The following is a 19,089-nucleotide window of genomic DNA, read 5'->3' as shown; positions in this document are numbered from 1 at the left end:
GGACTACCTTTTGCACTTATCCAATTCTGGCCTCAAGTCTACATCTATCCGAGTCCATCTCAGTGCAATTGCGGCTTTCCATCAGCCTATCGAAGGGAAACCCCTCTCTGCTCATCCAGTGGTTTCCAAATTCATGAAAGGACTTTTCAATGTCAAACCTCCTCTCAAACCACCTCCTGTGGTTTGGGACCTCAATGTTGTCCTTACTCAACTAATGATGCCTCCATCTGAACCAATTGATAAGGCTCATCTGAAGTATCTCACTTGGAAAGTGGTCTCTCATAGCCCTCACTTCTACTCGATGGGTCAGTGAGCTGCAAGCTTTAGTTGCTGATCCACCTTTCACGGTGTTCCATCATGACTTCTCACTATCCAGACGGGATGGACAGTTTGGACAAACAATATTACAAAATTTATTCTCCTAAATTGCCAACACTCCCACCATTCCATTCTGGTTAGCTTGGAGGTCACCCATGAGAATACCTGCCTGCTTGTCTTGGGATAAAGCACAGTTACTTACTGTATCAGGAGTTATCCAGGGACAGCAGGCAGCTATTCTCACAACCCACCCACCTCCCCTGGTTGGCTTCTCTACTAGCTATCTGAACTGAGGAGACGCACCCTGCGCTGGGCGGGAAGGCACTCGCGCATGCGCTGTGCGAGCGACTCGAAACTTCTAGTTTCTTCAAGCAAGTCTGCTTGTGAGGCGTCTGCATCCAGGCTCCATCGATGACGTCACCCATATGTGAGAATAGCTGCCTGCTGTCCCTGGATAACACCTGTTACGGTAAGTAACTGTGCTTTTCTTTCACTCTCCACCGCACTGTAAAAGATCACAGCACATTGCTAGCATGCATTCGTCATTAACTGCACACAACTTTATCTAGCTTTAATGTGAGCAGCAAGAATATGAGCGGGCTTAGTGTCTGCAGCCCTAGACTCTCATTATCTGTACCGACACAGAATGAGCAGAGTTACTGAAGAAATGCAGAAGCTGGTCGGCTTGGTTTTTGTAACATTAGTTCTGCCGTAATCCATACAAATATGGAGCTGCAGTACTTGGTTGAGAGTGTTTCATGGAAACATTCAAACCTGAGCGTTGGCTGCGCAAGGGGGAGGGCTGTTAGAACCACCATGTATAACCACAAACTGTGTAGAAAAGCAGGCACTGCCGAAGCTTCCCTTAAGTCTTTTCTGATTACAGTTCTTGTTCCTACCAGCTCAATGCAGACGCAAGTTAAATAAAGACTCTATTCAGCGGTGGAAGATTCCAAACCAAATCAGCCGCCAACCGGAGCTGCATGAGGATCACTTTAAACACCTCCTCCATACAACCCGGAACCGGAAGAGTGACAGAAGTGAGCAGGGGCAATGCAGTCAGAATGAACCGGACCTAAGCCGCTTCCTCTCATAAACACAACACTGCTCACCTCCTTTTCTCATGACCCTCTCCTCCCATTTAGAATCATCTTTGCTCTTCGCAATCAATCTCCCGGAAACATCAGGGCTCATAATAGAACGATTCCATTACTGGCCCCATCCACGGAGGGCCTGCACCGGAGGAGGGAGGCAGGGCAAAGTGTTCCAGAATCTCCTCTGTTTCTCCTTCCGTCATCCAGCCCGACATCAGGTGATTACATGAATGTAGTAATGTAATAGCTGTTTTCTTGCTCCTAAGTAGAATCTTCTTCTATTCAAAATGGTGACCCTTCCACTGGTTCCAATACAGTTAAATTCAGTTGCAGTAACCATTTTTAATATTAAGGAGGTCAATTAACAGTTATTCATTTGTTTATGCATTTCTCAAAACTTTCAAATTCAAAGTTTAAAAAAATCATAATTTCCAACAATATTCTAATTAATTCACAGGTACCTCTAAAGTTGACAGAAATTCTTTGAGTCTTTCAGGGTCCTCAAATTGATGAAATTTATTTTTATAGGTAACCCTCATCAGTGCTGGGTAATATAATCCATATTTAACTCCAAGATCTTTTAATGGTTGTCTGAGCTGCAGAAATGCTTCCTCAGCTGGACTGTTTCTTTAGCAAAGTCTGGAACAAATAGTAGTTTGGAGTCCTTATAAATCAAATTCTTTGTTTCTTTTGTGCTCTAGACCTAGGCGTGCAGCAGGTATAACCAAAACTTTAGGCAGGTTGCCTAGTCGGCACTTATATGTTTTGACTTAGACCAAGTCAAAACAGGTATAAGTGCAGAAAAGGGGCTGCTGAGCTGATCGTGGCTGCTGCGATCAGCTCAGTGGCCCCAGCAACCTGCCTACCCCCTATAGCAAGAGATTTTACATTACAGAGCTCAGACTCACAAAAAGCAAATGAAGGATGCCCTAGCAGTGGCTACAAATTGTGGGACAAAAATTTACAGATTCCAGATGGAAATTTACAGCTGCCGTGGTGACCTGGCAGCTGGGACTCATCAAGCCTGACCTAAGAACTGAAATCCATGGCAAATGTCCCATGATAATGAGAAAACAAAGATATTACGCCACATTGTTTCACTGGTAACACCTTTTTAATTAGGTCAAAGTAACTGTACAGTTCATTATATTCTTCCTGAGAATAATTTATATCCCCCAACAAACAAAAGGGAGCTCTTTTTAAAAAATCAAACAAATGGTATAATTGGAAAACAAAGTAAAATAAATCAAAACAAACAAAAACCTTTCAGCATCAACTCTCAGACTAGACAAAGATAGGTTAGTAAATACATTTTAAAATATTTAACATGGCTTTTCTTATAAATTATCTAAAAGTGAAAAACATTTATGGTTACAGAATCTTGCCCGCATACCATCAACGACATGCCTGCAGCCCTGAATTCCTGCATTACACAGCAGTATTTTTGCTTCCATGGAAAGTAGCTAGATCAATATTCAAAGGTACTGTCACTGCATAAAGACAACCAGATGATCTTGAATATTGACCAGAATATTTCTACAAAAAAAGGGCAAATCAGCCTGGAAAACAGAGGAGGCATACATGAATTTTCAGTTGTGTGTCCAAGGGAAAGCAAAGATGAAAAGAATCAGTGTTAGAATTTAAATAATGAAAGACTTGAAAATATACCTTTTTTATTTTCATTTCTCTTTAAATTGTGATTAGCATATTATGACTAAAGTGTATTAATAATAAAAAAAAAAAAAATTCCAGTCTGGACAATTATTGTACTGTGGACAAGAACTCTCAGCCATTCGGTTTCCTAGAATTCTTTACATTACAGTAACTCTCATTTTCAGCTTGCACAGTTCTGGATCTGTGATTTTAACTTTTTCACGATTTTGGCTCACACTTTTTTTTTTTTTTTACAAAACTGAATGTTCCCCCCCCAGAGTCCCAAGATCTCTTTTCAAAAGCTCCTGTACAATCTTCATTTTCTTTTTTTTAACAGCACCAGAATCAGAATTTCAGACCGTCTTTCATTGTTAAAAAAATTGTGAATGGGAAATATCAACAGTTGTCGGTCAGGACTGATCAAGTAGGAATCCCAAGAAATTTGAGTCTTCAGAGGGTTAATCCTTGCTGCTGGTGGAAGGCTAGATAGCATTCTTAAAGAAGAGGATCACAAGCAAAACTCGGTCCTAAAGGTTTAATGTGGTCTTGACTGCCCAATCATTTTCAGTCTAGCTTGGTCAATAACATCCAGTAAGTTTTTGGCATCTACGGCCAAAGCATGAGCAGCTGTAAGCATCTGTTTTTTGTATTCCTGTTGGAGACTGGTCATTACATACTGCTGTGCTAATTTCATTTTGTTGATCAGCTCAGCCAAATCAGAGTTCAACAGCTTCTGTGCCATCTCAATCTGAAAAATAAAGAAGAATATGCAGAAAAGTTAAATCATAGGCTTACTCTAATACAATGGTTTTCAAACTTGTTCTCAGGAGCAGGCAGGCAATGCAAGCAAATTTGTTTCATGCATATTCATTTTTATATTCTGAAAAGGTAACTAGGTTAGTGGTCCTGAGGACATATTTGGGAACTACGTCTTAATGCATCTACACATTGCTAGAAGTCAGTTTGTAAAAACAAGATATCTGTATTTTATACATGTCCCTCATGAAGGGTGTCCAGATTGGAGTGTTGCAGTTTTCCATTTGGAATTAATTCTTTATCTTTTCAATTTGCTATTGAGTAAAAATGAGATTTCATTTGGACATTTTCTTTCCAGAGCAACACTTTCAAATGTTTATTTCTCTATTCTATTTTTTAATATTCCGCTCTTAACATTAGAATACAAAGTGGATTACAACAAGAAAACCTCCACATAAGGAGGGATTACACAATTCACAAAAGATTAATCTAAAACCAAAGCAAATAAAATCAGCAATATTGATCCAAAAACAGATATGTTTTTAAAACCTTTCTAAATTGAATATATAGAGGAACTCAATATATATATCTGAAAAGGCATATTGTTCTAGATTTTTGCATATTGAAAAGTAAAAGATTTTTCCCAAATTGATTTATAACAAGTATGAATGTCTAAATATAACCTATGAAGGAGAGTGCCTTTTAGTAGAAAATAATATGTACGGTGAAAATTTCTGGATTCAAGCCACATAGACTTTTAAATACCATACAAGCTATCTTAAATGTAATCCACGAATCTATTCTAAGCCAGTGTAATTTGTTTAACAATGGAGATGCCTCACTAAAGGCTCCTTTTACAAAGCCATGCTAGGGCCTTAACGTGTTAGCTGCTACCGCCTCCTTTTGAGCAGGCGGTAGATTTCTGGCTAGCGTGCGCTATAGCACGTGCTAATCCGGTGCATGCAATAAAACCGCTAGCGTGGCTTTGTCAAAGGAGCCCTAAATTTGCCAATGTCATCATCAGGAATCCCCTCCTCTACTGAGTACAGTCAAGTATAATATTGTGTAAATAATTCCCCAATCTTATCAGAGGACCTAAAATCAACTCCATCAGGGCCTTTAATCCAGGAGATATAATTTTGAAAACCGCTTTCGCCTAAGCTTATGGGCCAACAATCGTCCCGCCCTGCAGTGTTCCCGCTAAGCTGCGCTGGCGTGCGCTGGCGCACAAAATATTAGGTCGCAGCGCACAAGTTTCTCGTCACAGCGCAGGACCGGCAAGATTGACTCATTTGAACTTCTGCAAGATCAGCATCGGAAGCGTGCGCTGGGCCGGAGAGATCTTGGGGAGCCTCCGACAGTGGCTTTCTCCCCTCTCTGCAGCTCTCCTTTACTTCCCAGCGCAGCGATTCACGAAGGCAGCCTCGGGGCTTTTGCTGAGTCGCGGCTGCCTCTGATGATGCAACTTCCTCTTTCCTCAGAGGCGGCGCGACACAACAAAGGACCAGAGGCTGCCTTCGTGAATCGCTGCGCTGGGAAGTAAGAAGAGCTGCTGGGAGGGGAGAAAACCACTATCAGTCTGGGAAGCTGCTGGGCAGGGGAAAAAAGGGACAGCTGCTACTGGAAAGGGAGAAGGAGAGATGCTTCTGGGAGGGGAGGAGGGAAAGGAATCTGGGAAGCTGCTGGGCCAGGAAAAAAAAGGGACAGCTGCTACTGGAGAGGGAGAAGAAGGAGAGATGCTTCTGGGAGGGGAGGAGGGAAAGGAATCTGGGAAACTGCTGGGCAAGGAAAAAAAGGGACAGCTGCTACTGGATAAGGAGAAGAAGGAGAGATGCTTCTGGGAGGGGAGGAGGGAAAGGAATCTGGGAAGCTGCTGGGCTAGGAAAAAAAGGGACAGCTGCTACTGGAGAGGGAGAAGGAGACGGAGAGATACTTCTGGGAGGGGAGGAGGGAAAGGAATCTGGGAAGCTGCTGGGCAAGGAAAAAAAAGGGACAGCTGCTACTGGAGAGGGAGAAGGAGAGATGCTGCTGGGAGGGGAGGAAGGGAAGAGAGTTACTGCTGGACAGGAGGCTGGGAGAAAGAAAGAAAGGGGGCAGGCAGGGAAACAGAAGGAAAGAAGAGAAACAGAAAAAAAGAAAGAAAGGTCAGGGAGAGAGGAAGAAAAAGTTGGGGGAGGGAATGAGGTGTGGAGGAGAGAAAGCATACAGGCTGATAGAAGGGAAGAAAGATTGGATGCACAGTCAGAAGAAGAAAGTGCAACCAGAAATCACCAGACAAGGTAGGAAAAATGATTTTATTTTAAATTTAGCAAAGTGGAGGCAGTATTACCACAGTTTTCAAAGGAATTTGCCCAAATAACTTAATAGTTAACTGGGTAAATTCCCAGAGATGAAAACTTCCCTTCACTTACTATGCACAGTTCTGAATTTATATCTGCTGTCTATATTTTACAATATGGTCCCCTTTTACTAAACCGCAATAGTGGTTTTTAGCGCAGGGAGCCTATGAGCGTCAAGAGCAGTGCTGGGCATTCAGCGCAGCTCCCTGCGCTAAAAACTGCTATTGTGGTTTAATAAAAAGGATGGAGGGTATATTTGTCTATTTTTGTATGCTATAAAAACCAAATACAGAGAGAGACTGAGAGCTGTTGACGAAGAGCTACGTGTGTGTCTTTCTTCCATTCCAGCCAGAATATCAGCTTTGTGTTCAGCCAAACAGGCCCAGGTTTCGCACTGAATAAAGTATTTTATAATTTTTATAATTTTTATTTCATAATAAAGTAATTATAAAATACTTTCTTTGTGTTTATTTGATTCCTATTCAAGAGAATTACTTTATATATAGTCAATATAGGCAGAGAGTTAAATTTTTTAACATTTTCTAATGGTGGTGTGCCTCGTGATTTTTTTCATGAAACAAGTGTGCCTTTGCCTAAAAAAGGTTGAAAAACACTGGTCTAGAAATTGAAAGCATCAAACGTATTGTCTTCTGGACTGTTTTTAATTTACAGTTTACACATATGGATGTAACAGACATAACTACATTTGTTGTAAAACATTTATTAAGATATCATTTCATCCCTACAATTTCTGTGTTCTTAAAAATATTATTTAACGTTATTTAATTTAGCGTGTAGGCCTAAAATTCCTTTGAATACCTCGTCCTCATGTATCAGCAACTTTGACAACATATTTATTTGGCTCATAACTTGCTGGCGCCCGATATTTTTAGCTCACAGTGAAAAAAGTTTGCTCACAACACCCGCCCGCTTAGAGGGAACACTGCCGCCCTGTTACCTTCTCAAAGTAAACTTGCCGCAACACTTGAAGTTGTTGGGATTAGAGAATGACACGGTGGTGGTTTACCCGCGGCCACCGCATTTTAGCCGCGGGTCACCCGCCGAAAACGGGGAAGAAAACTAGCAGTTGCTGCGGCGACGGGGACAAGGCCATTCACCGCCCGCGGGGCGGTGAATGGTCTTGTCTCCGCAGTGAGGTATCAAGGATCGCGCGGTCCCCGCAGCCACCGCCCGCCCGCCCGTAGCATTTAGCCAGCTCCCTCCCTCCACCTCACCTTAAATTTCGAGTTTTCCGGCTTCCTTTTTTCTGAGCCGCACGTGTTCAAAAATCCGTGCACGCGCGGCTGCGCGAGTCAATCAATCTTCTCCTCTGACGCAACCGGAAACAGGAAGTTGCAGGAGAGGAGAAGTTTGATTGACTCGCGCAGCCGCGCGTGCACGGATTTTTGAACACGTGCGGCTCGGAAAAAAGGAAGCCGGAAAACTCGAAATTTAAGGTGAGGTGGAGGGAGGGAGCTGGCTAAATGCACGGCTTTTTGAACGCGTGCGGCTAGGGAAAAAGGAAGCCGGCAAACTCGGAACGAATATAAGGTGAGGTGGAGGGAGGGTGGGGGCTGCTGGACCATTCTTCATTACTTTGCCATACTAATTCCATTTTATGTTAGGTGCCACGGACTCAGATTCGAGTCCTAGCGATGATGAGTTAAAGATCCCAAAAGAAGCCAACTTCTAAATCCAGTGGTTAGAGCTACACTACACTCCTTGTGACCCTGGGCAAGTCACTTAATCCCTATTGCTTCTGACACAATGGGCAGTTCCAAAGACCAAGACTGGCCAGTGTCAAAGACAGGATGCTGAGCTTGATAGACCCTTAGTCTCCACTGTTTTTAGTGATCAACAAAGTTCTATGTTTCTATAATCACCCTAATTCTGTTATCATTGGACTAGATATTCAAAATGATTTAAATGGCCAGGACAGGCTCCTGGCTGTTCAAATCATCTGTCCAGGGCTAACCAGGCATTTTCAATCTTCATGTTCAGCCCAAATGGTGTCACACAATTCAGCAAAAATACCCAATGTTGTTCCTCATAATTTAAATATTGCTCATAGAAGGAACAACATTGGGTATTTTTGCAAATGGAAGTTGGAGGGTTAATTCCCTTGAAACAGCCAATTGAGTGAAACATGAATTCATGCTGGGACACAAGATAGGTTGAATTTGTTTTGAATTTAAAAAGAAAAATGATCAATGAAGAATACTATAATGGCAAGAAAATATAATGATAAAACAGCAACTAATTTTGCCTATTTTTATATATTAAAAAAGTACTACATAAGGTGAATGTCCATATTGCTGTCTGTTGTTCTGCTGAGCACTGGCATTGAAACAGCAAAATGCATTTATTGCATACTTGTCCTCTGTCGGAAACATTATGGTGGTATATTAGTTGTGTTAATAAAAATCTATAAACAAAGCCCTGCCAGCTGAACATCTCTTTCTCTAGTTCAGCAGCAGGAACTTTGATTTATAAGAATGGAATACGCTAAATATTAGAGTACTAAGGCTTATATGGATGCTGCGGGGACGGTGACGGGGCGGTGAATGGGATGGCAGTGGCGATGACGGGGCGGTGAAAGGGATGGCAGTGACGGTGACGGGGCGGTGAATGGAATGGCGGTGACGGGGCGGTGCAGAGGATGGTGGGCCGGGGACAGGGCGGTGACGGGGACAGGGCGGTGACGGGGACAGATTTTTTCCCCGTGTCATTCTCTAGTTGGGATATGTCCAACAGCTCTAAATTTTGAATTTCACCCTTTACCTGCTGGATTTGAGACAACAGTGCAGAGCGTTCCCACTTGTTGTTTATCTTATGCCTCCAATACTCCCAATTTCTGCCGCAGAGTCTCTAAGGCAGGGGTGTCCAATGTCGGTCCTCGAGGGCCGCAGTCCAGTCGGGTTTTCAGGATTTCCTCAATGAATATGCATGAGATCTATTTGCATGCACTGCTTTCAATGCATATTCATTGGGGAAATCCTGAAAACCCGACTGGACTGCGGCCCTCGAGGACCGACATTGGACACCCCTGCTCTAAGGCCTGACATTGTTCCCTCCGTTGGAAGGCTCCCAATGATATTACTCATCCCTGCATAACACTTTTTATTCCCTCCCAAAAAGTAACCGGAGAAATCTCTTCTGTTTGATTAAAATGAATATATTCTTTGAGATTCTTCGTAAGTTGCTGAATATTAGTAGGGTCCACCAATAGCCCCTCATCAAAGCACTAAAACCATCTACCATGACTCTCCACCGTACATGCCAAAGAAAACCAAACTGGGGAATAATCCGAGCAGATTCGATGCTAGGAATGATAAAGAAGGGGATCATGAACAAATCGGAGGTGGTTATCATGCTGCTGTACCGGGCCATGGTGCGCCCTCACCTGGAGTACTGTGTCCAGCCCTGGTCTCCATACATGAAGGATGACACGGTACTACTTGAAAGGGTCCAGAGAATAGCGACTAAAATGGTTAAGGGGCTGGAGGAGTTGCCATACAGTGAGAGATTGGAGAAACTGGGTCTCTTCTCCCTTGAAAAGAGGAGACTGATGGGAATAGACTTAGTTGATAAAGACAGATTGTTCACCCTCTCCAAGGTAGGGAGAACGAGAGGGCACTCTCTAAAGTTGAAAGGGGATAGATTCCGTACAAACGTAAGGAAGTTCTTCTTCACCCAGAGAAGAAAACTGGAACGCTCTTTCGGAGTTTGTTATAGGGGAAAACACCCTCCACGGATTCAAGACAAAGTTGGACAAGTTCCTGCTAAACTGGAACATACACAGGTGAGGTTGGACTTATTTAGAGTACTGATCTTTGACCTTAGGGCCTGCCTTGTGAGCGGACTGCTAGGCACAATGGACCACTGGTCTGACCCAGCAGCGGTAATTCTTATGTTCTTATGCCTTGCCTTAAAGAAACACTGGGGAACCAACTGAGGGATACCTTTGCTGATTGTCAGATTAAGCACTATATAACCTCATTACCACAGGACTCCCATTGTCAACCAATTGTGAAAGGTGTGAGGGTCTTTTTCACTAGCACAGCAGATTTTGCTTACTCCATTTCTTCTCTTCATAAGCTTTGGTTCCCTTGGATCTGTGTCCTGATGTGGATAATAAAATCTAACTTGGAAAAAGAGCTTCACCTGAAGCTCGAAGACTGGGCCATTTTGGGGAATGTTGGTGGCATCCCCAGGTTGGTGGTTGGTGCAGGACTGCAGGAAAGTTACTTTTGGATACCTTATCGGCCTTATTTTTCACAAGGAGCCTAATATGTTATCTCATTCTTTTTGAAGATGTTGGAGTATTCAAAAGTTTTGATAACTTATTGTACGTTATTTGACTAAATTATTAGGGTGTGCAATAGTGGGAACAGTTGAGCAATTGTTGTTGGACATCTCTGGTAAGTTTAGGGGATTGCCTAAGGGGTGGGTGGGTATGATGTGTTGTAAGGTGTGTCTCTTGCTTAGAAGAGTATACTACAATCCTAGACACTCGGAATCGCCCTCTTATTGGAAATGGAGAAGTCAGGTTCATACCCGTGTCCTAAGGGAAGCTCGGGTATAGAGGACTATCCTAAGAGACAGAAACATTTTTTGATCACTTGGGGTGCTTACTAGGACTCAAGGGCCAGAGTTTGATATTGAATACATTATAGTGGTGGGGCTGGTGCTGGTGTTAAGAGGGAGGGGATTTCTTGGATTTAAGTTCCCCTTCTTGATTTATGTTTTTTTTTTTAATTTGTGGGGAAGAAGTCCCGGAGGCTATAAGAGTACAGGCTTCTGGAGAAATTAATTTTTGGGTCGGGTGTTCGGCCTGCCCTTCTAGAAAGTATTTGGGGTGGTGGGGGTTGTTCATATGGAGTATTTTTTCAGTTCTTTGTGGTCTACTTTATTTTAAGGTGTACATATTGACATTTAATATTTCCATGATCCACTGATGTGTAGGGGGTCAGGGAACATTTCACTGCATCGGCACCCCCTGGCCTTTAGTGCACCCTATTGTGACTTTCTTGTCTGTTGACTAGTGGGGAGATTATTGCCACAGTTACTTGTCCACATTGATTTGGGGGAGGGATATACGGTTGGTGGGGGGCTTTCAGTATAAATGATGATGAACACAACTGTTTGCCTTCATATCTATGTTATTGTTATCTGTTTTGTGCAGTCATCAATAAAATTGTTTGAAAGTAAATATAGATCAATTCTGTAGTGCAAGATTAGGTTGAGGAAGAGCCAGAATCTAACATGTCAAGAAATCTGATTTGAATAAATTAATGTTTACAAGATCACTATCTACTTTTAGATTTGCACTACTAGTTATGTCAAAGATTAGACAACCAAAAAATTTGGCTGATAATATGGAGAGAGAAGGACACCTCACACCATAAAACTCGGGAGAGAAGGAGACAAGAAAATCAAAATAAATGAGATAAATCTATTTCACTCAATCTTAATAAATGATTGTAAATAAGGAAGAGACTTCAGTATCAGGGACTTAAGAAGCAGTTATAAAGCTTCCACCAGTGTCCCCTGAGCTGACAACTCCAATAAAGACTAATTATAGCCCAAGTGAGTTCGCCCGATACATCATAGTGTCTCTGCCTATGAAATAGTGAAGCAAAAAAAAAAATCAAAACAAACATAAATATGTGAAAAAGAGTGAAAATATCAAACTCATCTGTCTCCCTCTCTCACAAGTGAAGTCCTCTTTTATTCAACAGAAAGATCAGTGGATAAATCTCCAAAGGACACTTATTAGAATGGAGCTTCACACAATGTCCTTAATTGAATATATTATAAAACAGATGATTCCCAGAGGACTGTGAATACAAAAACAGCCAGGCATTTTTAAAACAATATGATATTTTTGGAAAAATGGGCTGTTTTAAACAAAATTAATGTTCATTGGACCTGATGGTCCTCATGATAGATACCATACAGGAGTCTACTACTGAGGTGACTAGGGAATCAAATAAACTGTTTCAAACTTTAACATTAGGCCCATCTACCGCCTGCTCAAAAGGAGGCGGTAGCGGCTAGCGCATGCGGCAATTTAGCGCACGCTATTCCGCACGTTAAGGCACTAGCACAGCTTTGTAAAAGGAGCTTTAAGTGAGTTACAAAAAAATCTGGAGACTTTTAGGAACAGACAGAAACAAAACAAACTTAAAAAGTTACACAGGGACACCCAGGATTATTTACAGGGTTCAATTTATCCATGGATGAACATTACCCCATCGGATCAAGACACTGCTTCAGCTACTGGTAGTGACATAAGAACATAAGCAATGCCTCCGCTGGGTCAGATAGAGGATTACTGCACAGGTCCATTGCACCCAGCTGCCCACTCATGCGGTGGCCCAACAGGTCCAGGACCTGTGCAGTAATCCTCTATCTATACACCTCTATCCCCTTTTCTACCAGGAAATTGTCCAATCCTTTCTTAAACCCCAGTACCGTACTCTGCCCTATTACGTCCTATGGAAGCGCATTCCAGGTATCCACCACACGTTGGGTAAAGAAGAACTTCCTAGCATTCGTTTTGAATCTGTCCCCTTTCAACTTTTCCGAATGCCCTCTTGTTCTTTTATTTTTTGAAAGTTTGAAGAATCTGTCTCTCTCTACGCCCTTCATGATCTTTTAAGTCTCTATCATATCCCCTCTAAGTCTCCTCTTCTCCAGGGAAAAGAGTCCCAGTTTCTCCAATCTCTCAGCGTATGAAAGATTTTCCATACCTCTTATCAGACATGTCGCTCTCCTCTGAACCCTCTCGAGTAACGCCATGTTCTTCTTAAGGTATGGTGACCAATATTGGACGCAGTACACCAGATGCGGACGCACCATCGCCCGATAAAACGGCAGGATAACTTCTTTTGTTCTGGTAGTAATATCCTTCTTGATTATACCTAGCATTCTATTCGCTCTATTAGCGGCCGCTGCGCACTGTGCCTTCGGCTTCATTGTCATGTGACAACTAGAAAAGAACCACATTTCAAGGCTTTTCAGATGAAACCAACAGTTCAATTAGTGGCAGTGATGCAGATATCAGGTCACAGTCTCGAGGAAGGTTTTTTTAGGATCACAGGGTCGCCAGGGCCAATGGACCCAACGTCTCAGAGGACGAGGGAGAACACAGTACAACACAGGGAATCGTCCTCAGACGCGATCCAGCAGCCCGAATCCTTATTAGCTTCCAACATTTCTTGGTATTTCCTTGACAGCAACACAGGAGTTGGTCCTGAAAAGAGGTTTTTCATTTGTTCCTACAGTTCAACATGATTCTTTTAAGGCCAGATGTGATTTGGCCCGCATTGTCAGAAATCTCCAAGTAAAGCTTTATTTTTCCGATACACCTAAGATCTTCTTGGTGTCCCCTGGCCCCATTGATCCCCATATTGCCACTTTCAGGGACTTGGCGCTAAGGGACATAAAAAATATATAAATGGGAAAGGGACCTAAAAGTCATAAATGCTATACCAATATGACCACCACTGAGTTTCAAGCTTTGCGCTCACTCCAACAGGATTCATGTATTACGGTTAAACCCGCTGATAAAGGAGGTTCTATTGTTATTGTGGATCATTCCCAATATCGTAGTGAAGTCGATAACCAGCTGGCAGATACTCAGAATTACCAGCGTCTGGAAGGGGATCCTCTTGTGGAAATTCAGGTCATGATTAGTGGGATCGTTCAGGGGGCTTTAACATCAGGGATTATTAAGAAAGCAGAAAGCCGCTTCCTTCAAGCCCTTAATCCGATGACTCCTATCTTTTACACTGTACCTAAGATCCATAAATCCTTGTTTTCCCTCCCGGCAGACTGATAAGTTTCCCTTAGAGGAAAGGTCTTAGAACCTCTGTCCAAAGTTTTGGATGTTTTTCTACAACCATTTGTCATCAAAGCAAAATCTTACATTAAAGGCACCGCAGATTTCCTTAGAAAATTGCAAGAAATATCGAATATACCAGCAGGTAGCATCTTGGTCACACTAGATGTAGTGGCGTTATACACTAGCATCCCCCAACAAGAGGCCCTTAATGTAGTAAAGCACACTTTGGATTTAAAGATCAAAGAACATAAAGTTTCTACACTGTTCTTAATGAATTTAGCGGAACTGGTTCTAACTAAAATTTATTTCAGATTTGATGACCACTTTTTCAACAACGTCAAGAGATAGTGATGGGTACCACAGCTGCCCCTAGTATTGCCAACCTTTTCATGTCCGAATGTGAGGAAAATTCCAAATATTCGGCTTTTCATTTTCAATTCATACAGTGCTGGTTCCGCTTTATTTTTGCAGTTTTTGTTTTTGGAGCTATTTTCCGCTTTATAGATGACATCTTTCTAATTTGGACAGCCCCTGAGAATCTTTTGGAAGAATTTGTCAAATGGATCAATACCTGTACTACATGTTTGAAATTCACAGCTACTTGGGACAGCAACAAGATTGCATTTTTGGATACTACAGTTACCTTAGAGGATGGGTTGTTACATACTACTGTCCATCATAAACCAACAGAAAAGAATCTGGCTTACTGAGTTGTCACCCTAAGCGACTCAAACAAGCCATTCCCATTGGCCAGTTTCTTAGAGCCAGGAGACTATGTTACACTATATCAGAGTTTAAACAAGAAGCCAAACAACTTCAGGATAAATTCCTTTTGAGAGGAATTTATCCCTAGGAAAGTGGTATGCTGAGCTTATTATAGAGCTCTTCATACCAATCATGATCTGTTGTTACTGAACCAGTCACGGTAAGAACAGAGTGGTCAGGTTTGTGTGTTAACTCACTCTATCCAGTCATTTCAGATTGCTAACAGTAGTCATAAACACTGGCACGTTCTTCAACTACACTGAGCATTTAGGAAAAAGCCCTGTATAGCATATACCTGGGGTAAAAATCTGTCTGAATATTTAGTAACTTCAGATTATAGAGCAAGGACTCAATATTTAGACACTATGACCACCCATTCAAACCACACGGACTATCATAGCCCTTGTGGTCATTGTTCAGTATGTGACACATCACATGAGGGAGATCAATGGACTCGCCCTTTTATGGGGAAGACCTATAAATTAAGATCCAATAAGTCATGTTCATCTACTCATGTGGGTTATGTGATTAGATGCCCATGTGGTCAAATCTATGTGGGATGCACAACAAGAAACATTAGAAAGAGATTAATAGAACATCGCCGTTGTTTAAATACTCAGAAAATGTCAGCTCCCATGGTGACACACAATGTTTCTCACAATCACTCATTTTCTCAACTCAAATGGTGTGTTTTAGAACAGATCCCCATTACTTTTAATGGTGACAAGGATTCTGCCTACCGCAGCATCTGACTCTCCTCTTCAGCCCTTCGAGGGCCTCCGATAGATTCTTTACAGCGTCTCCTCTTCAGCCCATTGTGTAGCCGTCGAAAGCCTTCCTGCCTGTGCAGGATCGATTCGGGCTGATCTGCCCACCACAGTGTTTGTTCTTCTCTTCAGCCCTTGAGGGCCGCCTAAAGACTCTCCCCCCAGCGACTCCACAAGGCAGAGGAAGGAGGAAGCTATCCTCCATCTTGTTCCTCCTTCCTCCGCCCGTGCAGGTGGGATCGGCCCTGCTGCTGCTCCTTTCTGAGCCTGCTTACCTCCCGCCCACTGCGGGCCGCCGAAAGTCTCCTGCTGGTTGCAGGTTCAATTCGGGCTGATTCTGCCCACCGCAGCGTCTGACTCTCCTCTTCAGCCTATTGTGTGGCCGTCGAAAGCCTTCCTGCCTGTGCAGGATCGATTCGGGCTGATCTGCCCACCACAGCGTTTGTTCTTCTCTTCAGCCCTTGAGGGCCACCGAAAGACTCTTCCCCCAGCGACTCCACAAGGCAGAGAAAGGAGGAAGCTATCCTCCATTTTGTTCCTCCTTCCTCCGCCCGTGCAGGTGGGATCGGCCTTGTCGCTGCTCCTTTCTGAGCCTGCTTACCTCCCGCCCACTGCGGGCCGCCGAAAGCCTCCTGCCTGTGCAGGATCGATCCGAGCAGATCTGCCCACTGCTCCTTTTGACTTCTCTTCAGCCCTTTGAGAGCTGTCTCTCCCCCCAGTCTCTCCACAAGGCTGAGAAAGGTGGAAGCTCTCCTCCATTTTGTTCCTCCCTTCCTCCTTCCCTGTCTAAGTTTCTCTTGCCCTCTCCCAATTTGAAATTTGTTAGACACTAAATTGTTAGATTTAAATTGCCAGTTGCTAAATTGCATCCAATGCCAGGATCTTGCCCATTTCCTTCATGGTAAATGTTAGATGCTAAACTGTACTCATTCCTAGGATCTTGCCTAAGCGCACTCTCTGATACCCTGTTAGATATTAAATTGTCAGTTGCTAAATTGTATTAAATGCCAGGACCCTGCTCGTATCCTTACATGGAAACTGTTAGATGCTAAACTGTACTCTTTCCTAGGATCTTGCCTGAACTCACTCTCTGATTCCCTGCTCCCCTCTAGCCCATCTAAGTCCTCGCCCTGTCCTCCTGACACTGCAGCCTTCCCCTCGCTAAATCTCTCTGATTTAAGTTCTCCCTGTATATGGCTCTACATGGAAAATTTAAGTTTCTCCCTGCTTAAGTTCCTACATGAAAATAGTTTTAGATGCTAATTTGTACTCATTGCTAAGATTTGGGTTTAATGCTCAATTCCCCCTGCATAGTCCTCTAAACGCTTAGTTCCATTTCTGATTAACGTTAAAAACAAAAACAAAAAAACTGATACCCTTTTCACACCCTGCTCCTGTTTTATTAGCCTCTACAAGATACCGTGCTGTCCTCCTGTTCAATCCATATCTCAGACATTAAATTAGTACCTAGACCTCTCCCCAAACTGACGCTAAGCCTCTCCTCTGCTTAGTACACTGCTCACACGCGATCCAAACAAGTCCTGCCTCCCAGCCCAAAAGGCTCCCCAAGTCCCACCATGAAGCCTCCCCTCTGGCTCCTTCTTCTCCTTCTCTGCTCATCTCTTAAGACCACCCTCTGCTTGAAACCTCCCTCCCCCAATTTACTAGACTCGTCAAATGTCAGTAATATCTGCCCCGGTCTCAAAATCCCCACGCTGATGCGCACCAGAAGTCACCCCTTAAAAAAAAAACCCCGCAAAGTCAACCACGCCTCTTTAAAGCCTGTGCCCCCCGCCAATCTTCCCAACCACGCCTCTGACTCTCTCACCCCAGTCCCGATACTTTACTGCAACGCCAGATCCGTATGCAACAAGATTCAAATTTTAAAGGACCTTCTCGTAGATTCTGATCCTGGATTCTTCTGCATCACGGAGTCCTGGATCACTAAAGATGATCTATTTACCCAAAAAGAGCTATGCCCCCACGGCTACCAAGGCCTCTTCTCATCTAGAATAAACCGAAAAGGAGGCGGCCTGGCACTCCTCTACAAATCTTTCTTTGATGTCTAGCTCCTTGAAAAGGACAGCCACTCCTCACTAGAATATATGTTAGCCTCAGTCAACGATGAACTCCATCTACACCCACTGGGTATCTTATTACTATATCGCCCACCCACCCCTTGGAGCAACTCCTCTGAACTCGTCCTCAAGACCATAACAAATGCGTTCCTTAAGTTTCAAAGACTACTGTTCATTGGGGATATCAATCTCCACCTTGACGACACCACCAGTAAAGACGCATCCGAATTTAATAACTTCCTCACTCTCTAGGCTTCTCCCCCCCCGCCTCCTCTCCAACCCATGAAAAAGGTCACACACTAGACTTCATCAGTTTCCTCGATCTTACTGCTTACAAAACTTCAACCGATGACACCCGCTGGGATCACGTCCCCTGGTTCGACCACTTCTTAGGAGCTTTCTGTCTCCCCATTTTCATGTCGCACCTTGGGACTTCACCCCATACCTCTAAGTCCATTACTTTCCGCAAAAAAAATTTCAAGCGATCAGTTCTGGACCAAATTTCTCAACAACTTCTCCTCCATGCCTAAGCCTGTAGATTCAGTAACCAACTGGCACAACTGGATTATCCTCTCAGAGTCCACCTACCACTCCCTCGCCCCACTTTCCCCCAAAACCATCTCCTACTCCCGCAAGGCCCCCTGGTACCTTCCATATCACAGAGAACTGAAACAGAAATGTCGATCTCTGGAACGCATCTGGAAAAAATCTAAATCCCCCACAGATAAACAGACCTGGAGGGTCAACATTAAGCTTTACAATACTATACTCAAAAAAGCAAGGAAGAACTCCTATGGTGACAAGATCTCTAGATCAAACAACCAGAATAGTGCGCTGTTCAACATCTGGCGCTCCTTAACTTCTAAAAACGACCCTTCCATGCTTCCCTCCTCTCCATCAGCCGATATCCTAGCAAACTTCTTCAATGGAAAGGTCACCACCTTAAGAAGCTCCTTCCCGCCTGCAGTCTCCTACAACTCTCTGGTGTCCGCCACTCCCAACCCTACCCCAAATGTCTCCAACCCTATCCCAGTCAACAGATCCTGGACTGCCTTTGAGCAAGTATCTGAATCGCAGGTCCTTAAACTCTGCCTGAAACTGAAATCCTGCAACTGCACCTTGGACCCATTCCCATCCTACCTATTCGAGAAAATTCTCGCACAGGCCATCTCATCTCTTACCAAACTTATAAACTCTGCCCTATTATCGGGCCTTTTATCCCCAGAAATGGGACATATTGCGTTGACCCCCCTACTGAAAAAAGCTGACCTGGATCCCTCCACTCCATCCAACTATCGCCCAATAGCAAATATTCCTCTCCTAACCAAACTGCTAGAGTCTATCGTTTTCTCCCAACTCTCATCCTACCCTATCAATATGGCTTCAGACCCAACTTCAGCACTGAATCCCTTTGGGCCTCTCTAATCTCTAAGGTTCAACAACTTCAGTCTCATAATAAATTCGCTGTTC

At 43.4% G+C, this 19,089-nt stretch overlaps 1 protein-coding gene and 1 long non-coding RNA gene across 16 annotated transcripts in view; one reads left to right on the top strand and one right to left on the bottom strand.

Annotated features, from left to right (window-relative positions):
• The first annotated feature begins 1,075 nt into the window (after positions 1-1,075).
• Positions 1,076-19,089, top strand: part of LOC117354055 — a 70,076-nt gene continuing 52,062 nt past the window's right edge. The window contains exon 1 of the long non-coding RNA XR_004538104.1: positions 1,076-1,630. This is a non-coding gene — a long non-coding RNA (uncharacterized LOC117354055). The remainder of the gene's footprint in view (positions 1,631-19,089) is intronic.
• PTK2 (protein tyrosine kinase 2) overlaps positions 3,069-19,089 on the bottom strand; it is a 779,173-nt gene continuing 763,152 nt past the window's right edge. For all 15 annotated transcript variants that reach the window (XM_033930844.1, XM_033930848.1, XM_033930835.1 and 12 more), the window contains one exon: positions 3,069-3,813. In XM_033930844.1, the coding sequence (XP_033786735.1) occupies positions 3,601-3,813 (213 nt within the window). In that variant the 3' untranslated portion in view covers positions 3,069-3,600. The remainder of the gene's footprint in view (positions 3,814-19,089) is intronic.

This window comes from Geotrypetes seraphini, chromosome 2 (assembly GCF_902459505.1).
Source record: "Geotrypetes seraphini chromosome 2, aGeoSer1.1, whole genome shotgun sequence".
Classification (NCBI taxonomy): domain Eukaryota; kingdom Metazoa; phylum Chordata; class Amphibia; order Gymnophiona; family Dermophiidae; genus Geotrypetes; species Geotrypetes seraphini.
The sequence above is the reverse complement of the archived record's forward strand: the minus strand, read 5'-3'. Positions and strand labels throughout refer to the sequence as shown.